The following is a 21,983-nucleotide window of genomic DNA, read 5'->3' as shown; positions in this document are numbered from 1 at the left end:
TTGAAAAAGGAAGTTGAACATATAATTCACTGTTCCCCCCCCCTTGTAACATGCACGATTGGGTTGAGTGCAATAATTGTGCTGTCATTCATCATCACAGGGAAGTGCAAGGAGCCTTTTGCTGCATGCATTTGCAAATAAATGGGGCACTGTATCAGTTCCATGGACGTATCTTATGAACTGGTTGTTGACTCGAAAGTTAGCCCTTTTAATCTTTATAAGCAGATTCTGCATTCATGCGGATAATAAGGAGGCAATGTAGTCCAAGGAATAACGACCAATCACATTTAAGCAGGCGTTAGCTGTAAGCAGTTTGTGTGGAGAGCAAAAGAGGAGGAACGCATTGGCCAAAATGTAATCTAACAACCCATTGCTTATCGTCTGACAGACAATTAAGCTTGTTATAGGCTTGTAAACTGGCTCATTGTAAAATATCCGGACATCATTTAATCTCTCAATCCCAGCTCTATTTGTTGCGTCTGATATCGCTACTTGGGCTGCTAACTGTGTTGACGGATCAGATTAATATTTTCCATCCGAATCACAATTTAAAACCTGCCTAATTCAATAAAAAAACGGCCAAAAAACTATAACCTTGCCAGAAACCCATTGAAAAGCATTACACACACAATAGGAAACACATAAACTTCACATCACACATTTCTTGGTGTTTTCTGACGGAGAAAACTAATGTTTGTTTCACAGCTGACGTTGAATTGAAATGGTCTCTTCTCCTTAGCAACGACAGTAATTATTAATAGTCTTTGTAATGTCCAAATTGACCAATTAAAATCGAGTATTCCACAAAGCCGTGTAATGGCGAAAGATAACATGTTGGATATCTCAGCCAACAGAGAGTGTAGTCAACAAATTAAATACAAAAATTGCCAGGTCAATCATAATAAGTTAAGAAGGTCCTCCGTTATCCCCGACAATGATTTAACACACCTTACGTCAATCAAATATGTGTTATTATATTATTATTAACATGTCATTATGATGAGAGAATGGACAAAACAAAGTATACTGAATGTTGTATCTGTGTTGTTGATTTGGCAGAAGCATGCCCACTCACTGTCACCAATGAGCAGCACACAGTAAAGGAAGATGGTTTGGATATTCGCTGGCTACATTTAAACCCAAAAAATAATATCTCCTGCCCCAAGAGGCTTTTTGCCGTCAAGGTTTCCAGATGGATGTCTATATGCACTTTAATAAAAATTGCTCCCCAAGTGATTAATTCTAGCTTCTGGGTTTAGTTATGCGTTGTGTGGTCCAATGCGCATCTCCCGCTGGCCTCCGCCGGCTGTCACTCAGCTCATAGACTTCACTTTTGGATGACATAACACACTTTAAAATAGATTTGTTTTAAACCCTAAGTGGCTGCGCGGTATCCTAACATAACCGGGGTTGGAAGAGTAACTTTACTCTGTTACAATTTCTAGTTACCTGTAAGAAAAGTAATCAGTAATGTGAGTATCAAAATATAAGGAGTAATGTAACCTGATTATGTCCTGTTACTTTTGGATTCCCTCAATATCAAATGCCAATACAATAGAAATAAAATATGCATTAAATGTTTTTTACTTCAGTATATTATATCCATACATTTTCCAACCCATTTTGGCTGCTTCTAATCTCATTCTTTCAGTCATGACCCTTCCTTCAGGACCATTGGTGAGAGTATGGAAGAGGATAGACGGGTAGATTGAGAGCTTTGCCTTCTGGCTCGCGATGAAGAGAGAGCAGATCCAGAAGGCAAAGCTCTCAATCTACCACTCCATCTTTGTTCCTAAGTGAATTATATAAGATAACAAAGCAATGTTACCATAGAAAAGAGTCAGAGATGTTATCAATAAGAAAACCTGCCTTTCATTAAGCATATTCAGGCAGCCTATACACCCACACGTGAGCACATACTTCAGTTTAAAAAAGCATACATAAAAACTGAGCTGACAGAGAATGCTCCATACAGTCAAGGTCTCTCACACTATGTTATGAACATATAGGTTCACCTACTGAATTAAAAAGGAAATGAACCAAAGAAAGTGAAAACCATAAAGCAAATTCAGTTATATGTATGTAGATTACATTCAAAGAAGGAATAGAATCTGAATCAAACGCAATATGCTCATTATTAGTTGTAATCCCCAATTTTAGAATTGACCTCAAATCTCATTATATCCTTTTCTATGTAACACTCGTGGACTTAGTCTTTGTGATTTCTGTCTTTTTTTATTTTAAAAGGGTTTACCCCTTGTGTCATGTCTGTTTTTACTTCCTGTCTGTGTTTGATGACCTGATTGGTTGACCTGGTTCATCTGTGTTTTGCCTCCCCTCCCCAGCTGTGTCTTTTCTTTGTGATTAGTCTTGCATATAAGCCTTCCCCCCCCTTGTGTTTACAGTCAGTCCGTCTGCTTTGTTCCTGATGTGAAGTGTTTTTCGTACCTGCCTGATTCCTATTGTTCCGGCTCATGCTTATTCCCCTGATTCCCACACCCGGTCTGTATTCAATTATTATTTTTGTATTCAGCTGTTTTGCCTGGTTCCCCTTATTTTTTTGTCATCAGCTTTTTCTTAATTAAAAGCTTGATTTTGGTTATCTATTCCTGCCTCCCTCTCTTACTGCGTTTGGGTCCAACCTTACCTTAGATTTTAGATAGAGCTTTATTGTCTCCCATAGGAGAAATTTGTCTCGGGCATCGAGATAATAAACATAAAACATTTAGGACAATCAGTCATAGATACAGAACAGGATCACATATCACATGGAAAAGAAACAAACAAGAAACATACAGGTACAGAACTTTCCCTATTGCACATACATAAATCAAATATTGCACTTTTCCCATTTGTATTCATACACAAATCAAATATTGCACTTTCCCTATTGCACCTATGCATAGTGTCCGTCAAATTGCACATACCCTACCTTGACAGTAACTCTAAAACAGTTACCTTTTTCCTGTTTTCTTACATGTTATCCGTTACTCCCAAAGCCGGAAGTTAACAATACTTTTATGATCAGTTCAGTTTTGAAATGCTGAGCCCGGATAAGCAGATTGCTGTTAGCTTTCATTCATACTTCACAATCAGCGACTCTTTGACCAGCTACTCGGATACGAGCTGGCGAATGACACCCAATCATTTTCATACACTCAGCTTCCCTTATATCCACTTATCACTTTCACACCACCAATACGGTCTGATGCTGCATTTCCCTCAACCAGCATGACCTTTGCTTTACTCCATGTGCTGAACTTCTCATGCTGTTGTTCAGATATATTGTCCGTGCCTGTTTTTTTGCATACGGGTTTGTTTTCCCCGCCGAATTGTTGCTGCTCTGATATTTCCAGAGCGCTCCCTCAAAGAGCAAAGCCTTTTCAGCCAAATCAAACTGTACAACCATTTCATAACAAATCCTTAACATGGCTGTTTTTTTCAGGCTGTGATTGGTGCTTAGAAAAAAGGGCTGAGGATTTTGCCAACCAACACTTATATTGATATTGCTCAAAGGAATTGATCTCTTTGTAGGAACAAAATGAATGGAAAATGTTTTGCATTTATCCTCTCACAAAGATCTAAATCTCTTTACTAGAACAGGTAGGCCTTCCTTATAAACACACAACAATAAAGACACAATACAGGCCAGCTTTAGCAGCCAAGGCTAGACCTCACAACACAATCCCTTTAATACACCCTATATATACAGGAATGTACAGTATATGTCTGCTATGTGAGGAATGAGTCAAGATATACGGTGTTTTGCGCATGAATTATTACCTGGTTATGTAATTTCATATTTGCATTATTCTATAAAGAATCTGCTTTCTGTGTTGATGCTTTGTGGGTTTGTTTAATTTGAATGCTGCAGAGACAGAGCTGCTTCTTAAAGTCTTAAGAAAAATAATACATTTTCTAAGTCAACAGGTTGTTTCACAAGCACCAAAACACTGTCAGTGTGTGACCTTTCTGTTGAGAGAACATCCAGTTTCCCTTGGCTGATTCTTGTCTTAAAATATGGCTGCCATTTAGGTTTAGTCATTTGTTCACACGTAGACTACTGGAGGTTTTAAACTGCGCTGCTAATTGCACAACATCAATTACACTGTGAGTCAGCATGACGTGAAATCTTTAGCTTTAATTATGTTATTCCTAATAAGGAAGGTAAGTATGCTAAATGACCATGGCGAACCATTTTTAGGACAGCACAAGTGGTTCGAATAGCGCCTGAAGAAAAGATAATGACACTGAGCTGAAACCAATTCCACAGTGTTAATCACAGGTGAAGGGCACTTTGAAAAGAAGGTTGAGCAAAGAGTGTGATTTAATTTTGAAAAGAGAGAACATTAGACCTGTGCAGCTCGACAGCAGCGACTCCTCCTCCCTCTTAGGAGTCAGAGGTTGTTATTGTCTTTGTTAGTGAGAAGATGTGTGAGTGGTATTAAGCTTTGTCCCTGCAGCTGTTAACAGCATCATTCTGGGATAATCCCCTGCGCTGCAGACCCCTTCAGCTCTCAGGAATAAACCGTCTCTATCCCTGGGAGACCAAATTATTTGCTTAACCGCAGGTAAAGTCTTTCCCCAAAACCCAATGCACCAGTCACTGCAATAGATACTCAAAATGTGCCTGACCATGATAAATGAAAATACAATCTGTGTGTTGTTGTGTTCAGGGCAGCTTTTTTTAAAATCAATGCATGCTAATACTTTCATTTAATGTACTTGAAAGATAGAAAGTGGTGTAGAAGCAGAGTAGGGATTTATCATTTATAGCACAGTTTCACTTACTTTGTGTGAGGTGCATGGGAAAAGTCTGACAAACCTCCAGCAAAACATACGCTGATATAAATCTATTAGTTGTGTTATTGTTATGCAGTCAAACTAAAATTGAGGAACAAATCCCATCAACGCTGGGGGTATTGCTTCTATTTTGGGATTCATCACGAGAGAATCACATGCCAACCCAAGAGGGGGGAGCGGCTCCCTTTGGCAGTGTTCCCGGCCGTTTTCTCTATATTTCTTGGTGCTAGAAAATACCAGAAACATGTCTGAAATGTGCACACCGTGATCCCATACAAAGAGTCTTATAAGTCTTTTAGAGGGTGAAGACTGTATGAAATATACTGAAGATAGTGTATTAATATTCGATCAAAAGAAGTATGGTTGCTTCTTCTTCCTCCACTTCCCTTCCACCCCCTTAGGCACCAAAATGCATCCCTTTTTTATGAGGCTGCTATTTGAGAACGCATTTTGTGCACCTCACATTTGAAAGGTTTTCTATTGATGTTGTGAAACTCTCTGGACGCTGTTGGAGTTCTAAATACATTTTTTAAATGAAGTGAGGCAACTGTAACCACCTGCTGTTCTTGTGTATAAATAAACTCAAACATATTCTTAATCCTCTTTGAAGCCTAGAGTTTGTGCAAGTTATATTTTGTTCGCGGAGGATCGGTTCGAGCAATATGTGTTTTGCCATCAGACAGAAAAATAACATAAACAGTCAGACTTGTATGTCTCCCTAGTCCCTACCTGTTTGACTGCCCATAACAGCCTGCTGTAGCAGTAGAGCATCACCAGGATGGGTAGGCCCAGGCAGAAAGTGAACAGGCAGATGATGTAAGCGTGCGACTGGGTCGTTTTGACCGTCCAGGACACGGAGCAGCTGGTTCCCGCCCCCTCGATGCCGTAGCTGCTCCATCCCAGCAGAGGGGGCACCGTCCAGAACAAGGAGTACAGCCAGGCGCCCGCAACGGCCAGCAGGGGCTTTCGGTAGTCTGGCCCACGCTTGTTGTAAACAGTCAGAGTGCTGTAGCGGTCGTAGGATAGGATCACCAGAGAGATGAGCGACACAATACCTGGAAACAAACAGAGAAGCAGTGAAGTGAGAGTGGGCCTCTGCAGGACAGTACTTTCAAAACACAGCCGCCAGAATATTAACCAGAACCGGAACATTTCATCATATCACCCCTGTTCTCATTTAATTGCATTGGCTCCCGATTCACATAAGATCTGACTTCAAGATTTGACTATTAACCTTAAAAATCTTACATGGACTAGTACGTCTGTATCTGTCATCATTAATTACCCCGCACATATCTACCAGGCTCCCACGATCACATAATGCCAGTCTCCTTTCCATCCACAGAATTAAAAAATCATCCGTAGGTGGCAGAGCATTTTCATTCCGAGCACCTCTCCGTTGGAATCGTCTTCCATATCAGATCCGCGAAGCTATTTCCCTTGACTCCTTTGAAAGCAAACTCAAAACCCATCTCTTCGCATCTGTCTTCCTTGTAAAATAATTGTCATCACCTAGTTTCGGTTCATCAATATCATCACTCTAGTCACATGATTTTATCACATGGCAATACTTATGTTGATGTATAATGTTTTTATAATTTTTATGCTATGACGTTTGTATTTTGTTTTTGCTTTGTACAGCCCTTTGAGGCATTTCTTGTGATTTGGGGCTATAATACATTTTGATTTGATTTGATTTGATACTGTCACGATCTGTCTTTATGGTGTTTTGTCTTGTCTTGTTTCATGTTTTATGTTGAAAGGTCTTCACTTCCTGTCTTGCCTGTTTCTGTCTGCGTTGTGTCTTGTTTAAATCTGTCTGTGGTTCCCGGTCGTTAGTTTCCCTGGTGTGTCTAATTTACCCGATTGTGTTCACCTGGTGTCCCTGTGTTTTCTCCTCCCTCCTCACCTGTGTCTTGTTTCTGTGATTAGTCTTGTGTGTATTTAAGTTCTGGTTTTTCTGTCTGTCTTTGTCGGTTCGTCTTTTGTCATGACTTGTTCATCGGTGAGTGTTCTGTTTTGTCGTTGTTATCACCTAGCCTTGAAATAAAGGAACTTTCACTTTAATCTGCATTTGGGTCCTACCTGCTTCACACACCGTGACAGAACGAACCGACCACAACATGGACCCAGCAGATGATCCATGGGAGGTTGAATTACAGCATTTAACCTTCTATCTGGCTTGCTGCTTCGATTGGTGGAAGGGAGCGTCCAGTGTTCGGCAGAAGAGGGCCGCTCTGGTAGAGGCGCTCCGGTTGGCAGCAGAGAAACCATGTTTTGTTGAGTTTTTACCTGACTGGATTTTGGACTTCCTTCAAGCATGTGATTCCAGGCATGCTAGCTCCCTGTCTCCCAATTCCCAACCTGGCACCATACGCCTTGGTGGGTTCCGCCTGAAGTCAACCCGTGCTTCTGCCCCAGTTACTGCTCCTGTCCAGGAGTCGTATTCCGGAACTCGTCAGGCTTATGGAGGTCCACGGAGTATTCAGGAGGCTGCTAAGAGGAGTCGTTGCAAGGCCAGGCTAGCAGCCCGAGCCCCAGCAGCCATGGTTCCGGCTCCAGTACAGGACCCAGCAGCCATGGTTCCGTGCTCCAGTACCATCCCACATAGCCATGGTACCGTGCTCCAGTACCACCCCACACAGCCATGGATCCGTGTTCCGGTTCCTTGCCCAGCAGCCATGGTTCCGGCTCCAGTGCCGGCCCCAGCAGCCATGTTTCCGGTTCCAAAACCGGCCCACACAGCCATGATCCAGGCTTCAGCTCCGGACCTTACAGCCATGGTTCCGGCCCCAGTTCCAGCCATGATTCTGGCTCAAGTACCGGGCCCAGCAGCCATGGTTCCGGCCCCAGTTCCAGCCATGGTTCCGGCTCAAGTACCGGCTCCAGCAGTCATGGTCCCGACTCCAGCACCTCGTCTCCTGCTGGCTCCCCAGCCGACGCCAGCTCCCCGAGTCTTGTCGGCGTACCGGCCGACTCCAGCACCTCGTCTCCTGCTGGCTCCCCAGACAACACCAGCTCCCCGAGTCTTGTCGGCGTACCGGCCGACTCCAGCACCTCGTCTCCTGTTGGCTCTCCAGCCAACACCAGCTCCCCGAGTCTTGTCGGCGTACCGGCCGACTCCAGCACCTCGTCTCCTGCTGGCTCCCCTGACGACGCCAGCTCCCTGTGTCCTGTCGGCGTACCGACTGACACAAGTCCCCTCTCAAGTCCCCTCTCAAGTTCCTACCCGAGTCCCCTCAAGTTCCTACCCGGGTCCCCTCTCAAGTTCCTACCCGGGTCCCCTCTCGAGTTCCCTCTCGGGTCCCCTCTCGAGTTCCCTCTCGGGTCCCCTCTCGAGTTCCCTCTCGGGTCCCCTCTCGAGTTCCCTCTCGGGTCCCCTCTCGAGTTCCCTCTCGGGTCCCCTCTCGAGTTCCCTCTCGGGTCCCCTCTCGGGTTCCCTCTCGGGTCCCCTCTCTGGTTCCCTCTCGAGTCTCCTCTCGGGTCCCCTCTCGAGTTCCCTCTCGGGTCCCCTCTCGAGTCCCCTCTCCGGTCCCCTCTCCAGTTCCCTCTCCAGTCCCCTCTCGAGTCCCCTCTCGAGTCCCTTCTCGAGTTCCCTCTCCAGTTCCCTTTCGAGTTCCCTCCTTTAGTCCCTCCTTTAGTCCCCTCTCTAGTCCCTCCTTTAGTCCCCTCTCTAGTTCCCCTCGCGAGTCCCCTCTCGAGTTCCCTTCTCTAGTTCCTCCTTTAGTCCCTCCTCTAGTCTCTCCTCTCTCCTCTAGTCCCCTCTCGAGTTCCCCCTTGGTTCCCCTCTCGAGTCTCGTCTCAAGTCCCTACCCAATGTCCTGGTCCGTTGGAGGTTCCGCTGGGGGTCCTGCCAACTCCATGTCCTGTCCCGTTGGAGGCCCCGTCGACTACTCCTCTGCCGGGGGTCCTACCAATCGTATGTCTGTCCCGTTGGAGGTCCCGCCGTCTACTCTCCTGCCGGGGGTCCTGCCAGCTCCTTGTCCTGTCTCGTTGGAGGTCCCGCCGACTACTCTCCTGCCGGGGGTCCTGCCAACCCTTTGTCCTGTCCCGTTGGAGGTCCCGCCATCTACTCTCCTGCCGGGGGTCCTGCCAACCCTTTGTCCTGTCTCGTTGGAGGTCCCGCCGTCTACTCTCCTGCCGGGGGTCCTGCCAACCCTTTGTCCTGTGCCGTTGGAGGCCCCGCCGACTACTCTCCTGCCGGGGGTCCTGCCAACCCTTTGTCCTGTGCCATTGGAGGCCCCGCCGACTACTCTCCTGCCGGGGGTCCTACCAACCCCTTGTCCTGTTCCGTTGGAGGCTCCGCCATCCTCTGTCTCGCCGGGGGTCCTGCCAATCCCGTGTCCTGGTCCTCTTCCGTGGGGGATCCTGCCGAGGCCTGTCCCACCAGCTCCGGTTCCTGTCCGGCCGATACCGGGTCCTGCCCGGCCTCCGGCGCTGGCCCGTCAGCGCCTTCCTGCCCGGCCTCCGGAGCTCTCTGGTCTTCGCCCTCGAGCCCGGCCCCCTGAGAGCCGCGGTCTTCGCCCTCGATCCCGGCCCTCTGTGAGCCGTGGTCTTCGACCTCGAGCCCGGCCCCCTGAGAGCCGCGGTCTTCGCCCTCGATCCCGGCCCTCTGTGAGCCGTGGTCTTCGCCCGCGATCCCGGCCCCCTTGACTCTTCCTGCCGCTGCCCTCGTCCTCGAGCCCGGCCCCCTGACTCTTCCTGCCGCTGCCTTCGCCCTCATGCTCGGCCGCCCGAGTCCCCCACCTTAGACTCTGCCTTGCCCCCGGGCCGTCCGCCCGAGATCCCTTCCTGGTCCTCTGCTGTGCCTCTAGGCGGTCAGCTCAGTCCCGTCCTCCTGACCCCCTCCACCCACCCTGGTGGCCTAGTGATACGTCTCTCCTCCGGACCCCCTCCACCCACCCTGCTTGAGGTTTTGGACTTTTGTGGGGGTTTTTTGGGACGTCTGGGATCCGTCCCTTGAGGGGGGGGGGGGGTACTGTCACGATCTGTCTTTATGGTGTCTTGTCTTGTTTCATGTTTTATGTTGAAAGGTCTTCACTTCCTGTCTTGCCTGTTTCTGTCTGCGTTGTGTCTTGTTTAAATCTGTCTGTGGTTCCCGGTCGTTAGTTTCCCTGGTGTGTCTGATTACCCGATTGTGTTCACCTGGTGTCCCTGTGTTTTCTCCTCCCTCCTCACCTGTGTCTTGTTTCTGTGATTAGTCTTGTGTGTATTTAAGTTCTGGTTTTTCTGTCTGTCTTTGTCGGTTCGTCTTTTGTCATGACTTGTTCGTCGGTGAGTGTTCTGTTTTGTCGTTGTTATCACCTAGCCTTGAAATAAAGGAATTGTCACTTTATTCTGCATTTGGGTCCTACCTGCTTCACACACACCGTGACAGATACTGTGATGGTTGTTGGGATATTTCACAAAAGAACCCACATCAAAACCTTATTGTGGCGCTAGAAGAAAAGTCCAAAGATCTCCAAAATAAAACTAGCATTCATGAAGAGCCGTACAAAACGATGTGGATGTTGAGATCTTTCTGTGGATATTAAAACCTTCGTGGCACCACAGGTTAAGTCACGGATCACCAACGTCATTGGGGTTCATCCTATGGCGACCATGAATGTCTAAATAACACTGTTTTGTTATCCATCCAATGGTTGTTGGATAAAAGTCTGAACTGAAGCTCCCTTTTGGAGGGAACTATGGGATCTTAGCTTTTGCAGACCATTAACCTGCACAAAAACCCATGTAACAGACTACAGGGTTAGGAGGACCAGATGCATCAGGATGTCTGGTAACCCTTGCATAACAGAGCCACTCATTTTGGGGACAAAGCTTTCAATTAGAGCGTATTTCCGCCTCTGCAGTTGATGAAAGCAGACGACCCATAGAAATGTTTGGTTCTAAAAACATTCTGAAAATGTTACCATTCACTGTTCTAGGAATTTTTTCAGCGGGAAGTTTTCTTTTGGTTCTCGGAATGCTCTTCTGAAAGGTAGGATAACGTTCTCTAAAAACATTCTTAAAATGTTTGGTGATAACCTTAAGATGTTTTTGATAACATTGTTAGAACATTATGCCCTACTGTTCTTAAAACGTTTTCAGATGGACGTTTTATTTTGGTTCCCAGAATGTTCTTCTGAAAGGTAGGATAACTTTCTCTAAAAACATTCTTAAAATGCTTGGTAATAACCTATTTAAATGTTGTTGATAACATTGTTAGAACATTTTGCCCTACTATTCTTAAAACGTTTTCAGCTGCAAGTTAGATTTTTTTATGTTGCCAGAATGTTATTATTTTAGAGTAGGATAACGTGCTTTATCATTCCGATTTATCAGAAGTATTTTCTTTTCTTTTTTTTTAATGCGACCAGCAGCTAGTACAAGTCACTGTCGGTGTCAGATGTACTGGAGGGGACCCAGAATCAGACTCGGAATCAGCTGGTGAAAGTAACATTTGTTTATTAGAAAAGGGGAGCTGGGAGTGGAGGTTGGTTATGGCGGCAGTGGGAAACAGGTGTTCCAGGGTGGGTAGAGAGGCCTGGCTGGTCTTGGGAGTGTGGAAGGCCTTGGATTCCTCCTGGGAGAGACATACAAATTAGTGTGAGGCAAAATCAGGCAAAGTTGTCAAAGAATCTGCTGGCAAAAAGCTAGAGCGGCACGCAACAAACCGTTCACGGCAACAATCCGGCATGCAGGGAATGAGTGCCGGCTGCAGGCTTTCATAGTGTGTCTGATGAGCAGGTTGCGGGTGTGGTTAATTGGAGATTGCTCCCAGCCGTGTAGAACAGACCAGCAGGCAGGGGGGAGAGAGAGAGACACACAATAGAATCAAACACATACAAACACTAACAGGGGTTTCAGGGACGGGCAGTGACAGTCGGTCCGTTCTATTTCGTATATGGCTTCGCCCTCTAAGGCTATCGCTATTGGGTAATCCCCCTGCGCCCCCGCGCAGCACTGAAAACTTGTAATCCACGCCCATCCGCAAGGTGGGCCCCACCCTCGGGTCTCCTTCCGGTATAAATAGGAAGGAGGCCCGGCAATCTGCTCCCTGTTTTCTTCAGCAACCAGCACAGTTACTGAAGCACAGCAATTGAGAATCATCATGAGCAACAACTGCGTCCGTGATTGTACCTCATGTGGGCAGCGAATAACATCGCGCTGCTCTCCAACTCGGTGGTGACACTGGTAGAGCGGTCCACCACCGAGGCAGAGGAAATCAGCAAGGCGGCCAGCACGGCGCTCATTCTGTACGCGTCCGTTGCTGTCTCCCAGGCGAGGATTTCCGCGTGGGTGACAGAGATCCAGCGCCACCTCTGGCGGAAGCAGGCGTCTGTTACGGAGACGGCCAGAAAAGTGCTACTGGACGCTCCAATCAGCCCGGACGGGCTATTCGGACCCCAGTTCCACGCCATGGTGGAGTCCATGAAGACGGCCGCGGAACAGGCGGACGGCATTCGCCAGCATGTACAGCTGGCTCCAGCCTGCTGAGCGCCCACAGCGGCACCAACGCCCGCAGCAGCCGCTGCGTCCACGCCGGCCACAGGAGGCCGCAAGCGGAGAGCCGCCCACAGCAACCGCCTCGGCATCAGACTCGCCCTTCGGCGGCTGCAGGGGCTCCGTCCCACGTCTCCGCTCCCCCACCACCCCAGAGACAGGGTCTCCCGGCAGCGAGTCAAAGGGGAGTGAGGCTCCCCCGCTCCTGGTCTGCTCCGCGAGAGCCTCCGAGGAAGCAGAGCCGGTAATTAAGCCAGCTGCCACTAATCTGTTGATTAAGTAGACAGCAGGGCTCCCTGCAGAAGCCTGCTGGTTTTAACCAATCGGTTAATAACCTGCAGAGCTCGCGGCATTCCTCTGTCCGAGATACGCCTCCTACACACGGTCATAATAACCCATGAGCGCCGTTATAACGCCTCATGTGGACAGCACTGCGCACACCTCCACTCATCCCCTGAGCGTGTACACGCCTCATGATGACAGCCGGAGTGAAACGCAGCGTGTGGAGGCTTCCTCGCAGCCCTTTCGCCTCACGGGCAGCGGCGGCGAGGGCAATGGCGTGGCTCGTCACCATGACGGCCATTACAGGCTGAGTGCCCCCAGTGGCAGCGCCCGCAGCGCCACGGCGTCAGCGCTCGCTGCAGAAGCCTGCTGGTTTTAACCTATCTGTTAATTAACTGCAGAGCTCGCTAATTAAGCCGGCTGCCACTAATCTGTTGATTAAGTAGACAGCAGGGCTCGTGGCAGAAGCCTGCCGGTTTTAACCGCGGTTAATAACGTGCAGAGCTCGCGGCATTCCTCTGTCCGAGATACGCCTCCTACACACGGTCATAATAAACCCATGAGCGCCGTTATAACGCCTAGTGTGGGCAGCACTGCACACACCTCCATCCATCCCCTGAGCGTGTACGCGCCTCATGATGAGAGCCGGAGTGAGACGCAGCGTGTGGAGGCCCCCGCGCAGCCCTTTCGGTCCAAGCACACCTTGGGTTGCCTCACGGGCAGCGCAGGAATGCATACTTCCACGTACCCATCATCCCGAAACACAGGAAATAGCGTTTGGATATTTCCTGGCTCCTCGCATTTTTCGTGAATAGAAGGCTGGAGCCACTACACAGAGGAGGGATGAGAGTGTGTTTTCCTCTGGACGACCTGCTATTTGCTGGCTCGCTCCAGGGAGGAAGTCGCTTTACAGACGTTACATTCGTATCGCATCTGTCAAAGCCTGGGTTTCATAATGAATTGGAAGAAAAGCTGTCCTCTTCCCTCTCAGACAATCGTTTATCTGATAGTGGAATTAAACTCAGCCAGTATGAGAGCGCGGCTCTCGCGGCAGTGAGTGGAGAAACTGACAGCTCTCCTCTGGCGTGTCACAAACCCGCACAGCCCTCTCCGTGACGCAGCTGCTCGGCGTTGGCGTCAGCTGGTCACGTGTGGATCCCCCTGGGTCTCCCCCACAGGTGGAGTCTCCAGAGGTGGTTCATTCGCTGCAGAAGCCTGCTGTTTTAACCTATTGGTTTATAAACTGCAGAGCTCGCGGCATTCCTCTATCCCAGATGCCTCCTCCACACGGTCATAATAAATCCACGAGCACCGTTATAACGCCTCGTGTGGACAGCACTGCACACACCACTACTCATCCCCTGGGCGTGTACACGCCTCATGATGAGAGCCAGAGTGAAATGCAGTGTGTGGAGATTCCCTCGCAGCCCTTTCGCCTCAAGAAGCGCGAGCGGCGAGGGCGTGGCTCGTCACCATGACGACCATTACAGCATATCTCAGAGAAGCCTCTCCACCCGCAGTTCCATGGGATACAAGAAACACTCCTGTCATCCCAGGAACAGTGTCTTGCGCGGTTTTTACCCCCGCTATTTTTCTAAATCTCGGAAAAGAACGGGGGAGTCGCCCCGTTGCTGTACAATCAAACATGTGTTGATTTGCACAGACAACAGGCCACGGCTATGGAAGCAACATCAATCGCCAGGGAGGAGTACGATCTGCGCAGCTTCTGAACGCAGCCAGGCGGCTGCTGTTCTGGGCGTGCACACACGTTGCTCTCCATCAGAGGAATGTATATTCCCGGCGAAATTAACAGAGGGGCTCGCAGAACGCAGCAGCCGTTGTATGCGAGGAGTATGGAGACTCAGACCTGTGTCACGCACACTGGCGCCTCAGTGGGATTTGAGGCAAAGCCCCATTTGAACCTGATCAGGTTCCCCTTAAACTGTTATCAGCCAAAGTAGTACTGCTTTTGGCTCTATCAGAGAAAAGGGTTAGTGATTTGTCTGCTCTCTCTGTGGCTCCGTCATGCCTCCGGATCCAAGGAGATGGCAGTTCAGCTGTTTTACGCCCTAACCCGGCTTCATGCCTAAGGTCATCACAACTCTTTTAGGTCAAGAGTGATCACCCTGGCTGGCTTATTCCCCCCTCCTTACAGGTCGGAGGAAGAAGCCGCGTCTCATTTCCTCTGTCCTGTGCGCGTGCTGTCTTGCTATGTGGTGCGCACGGCGGCCTGGGGCCGTTCTCAGCGCCTGTTTGTGCATTTTAGAGAGCGCTCGATCGGGCAACCTCTGTCTGCACAACGGCTGTCACACTGGCTGTGTGAGGCTGTGTCACAGGCATATGTCTCCTCTGGGGTGGAGCCCCCGGAGAACATCAATGCGCACTCCACCAGAGGAATGTCCTCCTCCACGGCTTTGCACGGAGGAATGTCAGTGGAAGATATTTGCACTGCTGCATCTTGGTCTTCCCCCTGTTCATTTATTCAGTTTTATTTGAGGGATGTCTCCCATTCCTCTCTGAAACACCCTGTACTGAGTGTCCTGTCAGAGTGAGTGATGTCAGGGATCCAGCTGTGCGCCTCTCTCCTGCCTCTCGGCACGTGGAGAGCGGCCCTTTTTCCCTCTTATAGGAGGGATGTTCCTTTTTCCTCTGACACACTTTGTACGGAGTGCCTGGTCAGAGTGAGTGACGTCAGGGATCCAGCTGCGCGCTCTACCTGTCTGACACGCAGAGAGCTGTGTCACCCCCTCTATGATCGCTGGGCAAGGTGGGGCCTTCGTCTCTACTTTCTCACAGCGGCTGGTATGTATTGTTCCCAGCCTTCACCCCGTCGGGAAGATAGGCATGTTTTGCTATGTTCCAGGGACGGTGATGCGCCATTACGCATTATTGAGCAGGTGTGTCTGTGCTTCTAGTGCCGGGCGGACCCAGTGGGGCGCAGATTACATCATGCTTCGCCCTTAACCCAATAGCGATAGCCTTAGAGGGTGAAGCCATATACGAAATAGAACTGAGGTTACCTACTGTAACTCCAGCTTCTATGAGTATTGGCGTAGCCCTCTAAGCGCTGGGCCCCACTGGCTCTACGAATAGCTGAAGAAAAGTTATTTTGTATGGGAGCAGATTGTCGGGCCTCCTTCCTATTTATACCGGAAGGGAGCCCGAGGGTGGGGCCCACCTTGCGGGTGGGCGTGGACTACAAGTTTTCAGTGCTGCGCAGGGGCGCAGGGGGATTACCCAATAGCGATAGCCTTAGAGGGCTGCGCCATTTACTCATAGAAGCTGGGGTTACAATAGGTAACCTTAGTTCTTCTATGTCTGTCGGTCTCAAGTCTAAAGGGTGCAATAACGATTTTTATCCAATATGCATAAACAGCGAACACTGTTTATACGCAACCCTCACAAACCACACACGGCCAGATAGCTTATCTAACAGTTAGAACCTACATACGAGACAAGCTTTATAGTCAGACAAAAGTGTGATTATTTTCTGATATTTTACACATATGATATTATGAATACTGTGGGCCTACATACCTTAGTGTGATTATAAGTGCATGTGAGTGAATATTGGCATGCAAATTCGTTTGTATACGTCCTACTCATTGTCTCAATGCGCTCATACATCTTAAGAAAGTTATCACCAAAAATGTTAAGAATGTTTTTAGAGAACGTTATCCTACCTTTCAGAAGAACATTCTGGGAACCAAACTAAAACGTCCGGCTGAAAACATTCCTAGAACAATGAACAAACAAACATGCAATATCTGCTTACAGCTTATCATGAATTACATGTTTGTTTTTTTCAAAAGGAAAATGTGGTGACATCAGATTTTTTAAAACATCCTTTTCAAACAAATGCAACCAGTTTGTTTTTTAAAGTGCTCTAGAAATAAATCTGACGTTGACCATGACCGTGTTAATATTTGCCATCACAGGAACGTTTTACAAAAAAAGAATAACATCCTGAAAACATCATCCGAATGTTGCTTTGAAAATGTTCTTCTTTTGTTATCATGTAACATTGAGGGCACGTTTTATAAAGAACATCTTTAATGTGTTACCCAACAACGTCCAAAACACATCCTTAGAATGTTGCAGGCAAAACATTCGATCACATAAAAGGAACATTTTATAAAAAAACTTTCTGTCATCTCAGGCCTTAATAACATCCTCAAAGCATCCTCTGAATGTTGCAGTTAAAACGTTATGTCTTAGATAACCTTAAACCTTATAGGAACATTATTTGAAATAATAAACATCCTAAAAATGTTCTTTGAACATCAGATTAAAACATTTCTTTAAAACATTATTAGAACCTGTAGGTAATGTTAGCCAAAGTTGTGAGAACGTTCCCTGCTAGCTGGGTAGGCTTACCTTAATTGTGGCCATATTAGCATACACGGTGCTAAAACACCCGGGCCATTTACAGACCTCCACTAAATGAGGTCTGATTAAAAGGATCTTGCTGTATATGTCTTGCATGCACTTACAACTAGAGCTGTCCATCAGATCACAAAGACTCAGGATAATGCGAGGTCTGAGCAGGGCATTGGATGATAGGATTATCACACCGGGTGACTCAATAATGAACTCATCCACTCTCCTCACGCCAACTTAATTTGAGGGATACTGAGGCCTTTACTGCCACTCCACTTAATAATGAGTCACTGAGTAACTAATTTGGTTCAGCACTTCCTTCAGTGTTGCTGTGTTTTGAATATGTGAATGTCCTTGAAAGTCTCTACCTCTACCTTGAAACACATGAATTGTTTAACATATTTATTCTGCTTTCTTTATCAGGGGCTGCTTACCACTTCTTAGGCTTTTTAGTCAAAGCCAGATCTATTTTATTCTCCACAGGGCTGGAGAAATGTCTGACTTCACTTCTTATCATTCCGGTAGGGAGAAAAAACTATTCAGCATGTATATCTTTCAAAAAATCTCAATTGTCTTGGGTTCTTAACGGAAGATTCAGCAAAAAATTGTTTGCAAAACAGTCACATGCAGATAGAAAAAAAGAGAGGATAATGCCACCTGATGTTCCCGGCAATGGCTTAAGCCGGAGATAAACTTGCTTTTAACTTTTTTTTTGCACATGGCTGCTTATCCTGTGTCCGTTCAGTGTTTTCTGTTGTGCATGATATCAGAAATAAACCTTACGTGTCCGCATGATGCACTTTGAACATGAACATCAGTGAGCAGTATTTAGTGGTAGATTTAGGGACTTACTTAAACCTGCTGTGATCTCCTAATCAACAAAGTAGTAACCATGACGTCCTTGGATGTTGCCATGTCTTTGTCATGCTTTAGAGTGGTGTAGGACAACCAAGAAGTTAGCATTCAAACGGTTCCCTCGACAAAAATCATTGGATGTGGGAATATTGCAGAAAATAAGCTTTGTGGCCAACTCCTATTTTGATTATATTGAAGCAGGATAATCTCCACATGTTAACATCACTTTGTGATTGTTTAAGCGTAAATGCACTCGGCAGAAGTAAAAAGCTGACGTTAGGCTATAAAAAAATGACATCACAGTCACATGGCTGCGCATCACCACCGCTAAGCTAAAGGCGGCTAATGTTCGGCATGATGACATTATGTGGTCTGATTTAGTCACTTTAGTCGCCGTTTTTATGACAGTCAGAAGCTTCTGACATTCGCCAGCGGGGTATTTACTAATGTATTTTATGTTGTGGAACAAAATCTACAAATCTTGTAAGCTTGTTTTAACCATAGACCCTATTTCAGGCTTCTAACCACAAACACATTAAAAAAAATGGAGACAAGGAAACCAGGTTTTAGCACTTCCTTCCTTCCTTCCTTCACCACTCTATATGCAAGTGCTACGCGGTCTGGGTTCTCTGTTGTGTCCTTTAGTGCAATCCTCCAGTAAAACTATGTAATACATCTGCAGGTATGTGAATAAATACATTCATGACACCACCGGTTGTATAATACTTGAACGGGTGGTTTAAGAGCAAATCTCTTGCCTCTCACAATCTACATCTGGTGGGTCAGACTTCATGTCACTGCTTTCCACACATTGTCATGGAGCAGCCGTCGCCTTATGATACTGTGGGATTTGTTGTGCATTATATACCACTCAGAACATAATACAAATATTATTTAAAGCAGCTACATTCAAATTAAAGAGGATTTATGCTCCCGGAAAGGTCTTGATCTTTTCAACATTAACCCGACACGGCTGTTACCAATCTGTTTCTCCTCTCTGGAGCTCTTGACCTTTCTCATTCTTTTCATCTTGCTGTGTCATGGCATCATGATCATAAAACAAGCAGAGACTAGTAACCCCCCCCCCCTCTCTTATATTGGACGTCCAGAGGAGTCTCACGCACCTGTAGCTCACAGTTCAATTACATCGTATCACCATCTGGCATTCAAGGAATGGGGAGTTGGAGGGCATGACCTCTGGTATGTCTTGAGAAGAATATGGAGCCCTACAGTGTATTGCTTGGCAGGTCTGTAGACTTTAAAGGACAAACTTAAGATCAGTAGTAGAATATCATGAAGTATGTCTAATCAAGTGTTGTACAATGTTGAGATACTTGTATTTCCATTTAATGCTATTTTGCAGTTTCATTCCACTACATTTTAGAAGCCAATTATGTACTTCTTAATTAACTACATTTATTTTAAAGCTTTAGTTTCTTTATAGATTATTAGCTAACACAACATTTAAATAAACTAATACCTAAAACTTAGACTAATAATAATTATACCTAAAACCAGCAGAAGTATAGAAAAGTACATGTTATGGCCCATATAAAATGGGCCATAACATGTACTTTTACTTTTGGTACTTGGGTATATTTTGATGCCAATACTCTAGGAATTTAGCTTTTTACAAGTTTACGAGTATTTTTACAATTAAGTAGTGGTGAAAAGTAACAAAGTACATTTACTCAAGTACCATATTTAAGTTCTATTTTTGACATATGTATTACTTGAGTATTTTCCATTTTATGCTCCATATACTTCTACTCCACTTAATTTCCGAGCAAATATTGTTCTATTCAGTAGATTCAGTACTGTGCTACCAATATACAAGTCCACGTGTTTTAAAAAGCATCTAGGATAGGCTTCACGTTGAACAACTACAACATTAAAATACCCTGACATGTATTTGTTAGTGATAACAACAGGATCATATAAAATTAGATCAAAATATAGTATTGTGTGTATGGGTGAAAGGAGCCATTGTGCACATTTTGGCCGATTTATTTCTGTAACTATTCTTAAGTAAAATTGTTTTGCATGTTTTCTTAAGACCATAGTATCTCTTTAAAAGAAACTGAGTACTTCTTCCAACTCCATTATGTATTGCTACTTTTTCTTCAGTAAAACATCTGAGTACTTTTTCCACTACTGCACAAGATAGACTGAATGAATACATTCAAACCTTTGTGCCCATTCCAACGCGTTCCAATGTGATTACTGGAAAATCACAGAAATACCTTGGAAATGCATTCAGCGAGCATGCAAACTCCACACATCAGACCACCTGCCGTTCAAACCTTATTGAAGTGAGCCGCCAGACATCCTACATTTCACATTGTTACTGCCAGAACATGTATGTGACATCAAAGGGTGTCGGAGAGGCAATGTGACGCCTGAGTAAGAATCACCTTTGCAGAGACTTCTATACAGAATAAATGTCACCATACTGCACTATACATGCAGAACACTAACACGACAGCTTGTGTATCTCTGGTGGAATTTATTTTACTCAACAATAACGGTGTATGTGTGCATGAAATCAAAGAAATGCATATTTTTTTCATTCCTGCACTTCCCCAAAAGCCTGCCCTCTCTTCAAGCAGCTTTAACAACCAACTGTTTGTTTACATTCTCTATCAAAAGAGGGAAGTAGTTTGACATGTTATAGCTCAGTGCACCGCAGTACTGTAAAGCTTAGATTGTGGGATGGATTTTATTTTGTTTGTGGATGGTGGTGGTTGCAATGTTTATAGCTTGCAGTATAAAACTACAGTATATTAACACATCAAACGGCAAGGAGAAAGAGATGTTTAATGACCTAATATCGGCTGTTTTGCATCATACTAATTAAGAGTTTTCAATCTTTAAATATAATTTCTTCCACATCAGAATTACGACTTGGTAACTGTGATCTTCCTTGGTCTTTCATCAGAAAAACCCAGATGTAATGGATGAGGTCTTGTAGGCCTACTCTCAGTCGCTCTGTAATCTCAGGCTAACCTTTCCATCTCTTTCATCACTGAACCGACGTCTCCTGTGTGATCAGCCTGAGTGAAAAATACTTTTTGAGTCAGAGGGCAGCACTTTGTGTAATCACGCTGATGTGGTCATGCTGCTCATATTCCAATGTAGGTAAAGGAATTGGATTGTTTGTTAATCTGTCTAAATTCATAAATTTAAAGAGGCCCTATTGAGCTTTTTTCCTCTGGATTGTTATATAGAGAGGCGAAGTCCCTCCCTTTCCGGTAAAGTATGTATTGAAGTCAATGGAGAGAGAAAGATTATCTTTCGATCCCGTTTGAATTGTGCCATGAATTACACATGTGATGTTTGTCAATTTAAAAGATAGTTTTGCAAGTCAAAAAAAAAGAAATGTCGTAAAACTGTGAAGTAACACTTTTTTTGTGTGAAACTGCTCAATGAACTACATTTCCCGTCTCGCACCACACACCAAGACGGCCGTCATGTTAGCAAATTTCACTTATTTCTTTCAGAATGAGGCGGAAAGTATTAAAAGAGGTGAAAATCACTCCAAGTTTGGGCACGTTGAGAGCTGTACATACACAAAATGGGAGTTAGTCGGTTCCGTAAGAGCCAGCATGCAGGACCGGGATTCTGGGATTTGTAGTCTTTCTAGTTGCATATTTTTCATAGTCTTATATTTCAACAGTTTTACGACAAACTGTGACTTTTTTGACATTGAAATGTTTTTTTAAGATTGACAAACATCATATGTGTAATTCGTGGCACAATTCAAACGGGATCGAAAGATAACTTTTCTCTCCCCATTGACTTCAATACATAATTTTTCCGAAATAAGGTCCCATGGACCGGAAGTAGATGGGCATGACTTCGCCTCTCTATAGGTTTATATAACAATATAGCTTCCCCCCCCCCAAAGCGCCTCCATTGGACTAGTGACATCACTATGTGACACCCATGCATCAGTGTTTCTCAAACTTTTTCATACCAAGGACAACTTAACCAATAAAAAATACTCGCGGACCACCTAACTCCACAAATATCCAAAAACACATTGTTTTTTACAAATTGCCTGAAAATGGTACAAACAAGTGGCCACATGTGTGATGAAGGTGTTGCGCTGGGCTATATTATGCAATCGAAAGTGAAACTTAAGCTCGCTCCATTGCGGAGATATTCCCGCGAGAGTG

The 21,983-nt window shown here is 45.8% G+C and overlaps 1 protein-coding gene and 1 long non-coding RNA gene across 2 annotated transcripts in view; both read right to left on the bottom strand.

The window, feature by feature from the left end:
• Window positions 1-21,983, bottom strand: part of tmtops2b (teleost multiple tissue opsin 2b) — a 51,066-nt gene that overhangs the window by 9,008 nt on the left and 20,075 nt on the right. The window contains exon 2 of the mRNA XM_034213826.1: window positions 5,533-5,858. Within this exon, the coding sequence (XP_034069717.1) occupies window positions 5,533-5,858 (326 nt within the window). The remainder of the gene's footprint in view (window positions 1-5,532; window positions 5,859-21,983) is intronic.
• On the bottom strand, window positions 11,234-11,588 carry LOC117544623. Its single transcript, XR_004568710.1, has 2 exons — window positions 11,460-11,588; window positions 11,234-11,368 (listed from the first exon to the last, which is right to left on the bottom strand). It is a non-coding gene; the product is annotated as an uncharacterized LOC117544623 (long non-coding RNA).

Source organism: Gymnodraco acuticeps, unplaced genomic scaffold, assembly GCF_902827175.1.
Source record: "Gymnodraco acuticeps unplaced genomic scaffold, fGymAcu1.1, whole genome shotgun sequence".
NCBI lineage: Eukaryota > Metazoa > Chordata > Actinopteri > Perciformes > Bathydraconidae > Gymnodraco > Gymnodraco acuticeps.
The sequence above is the reverse complement of the archived record's forward strand: the minus strand, read 5'-3'. Positions and strand labels throughout refer to the sequence as shown.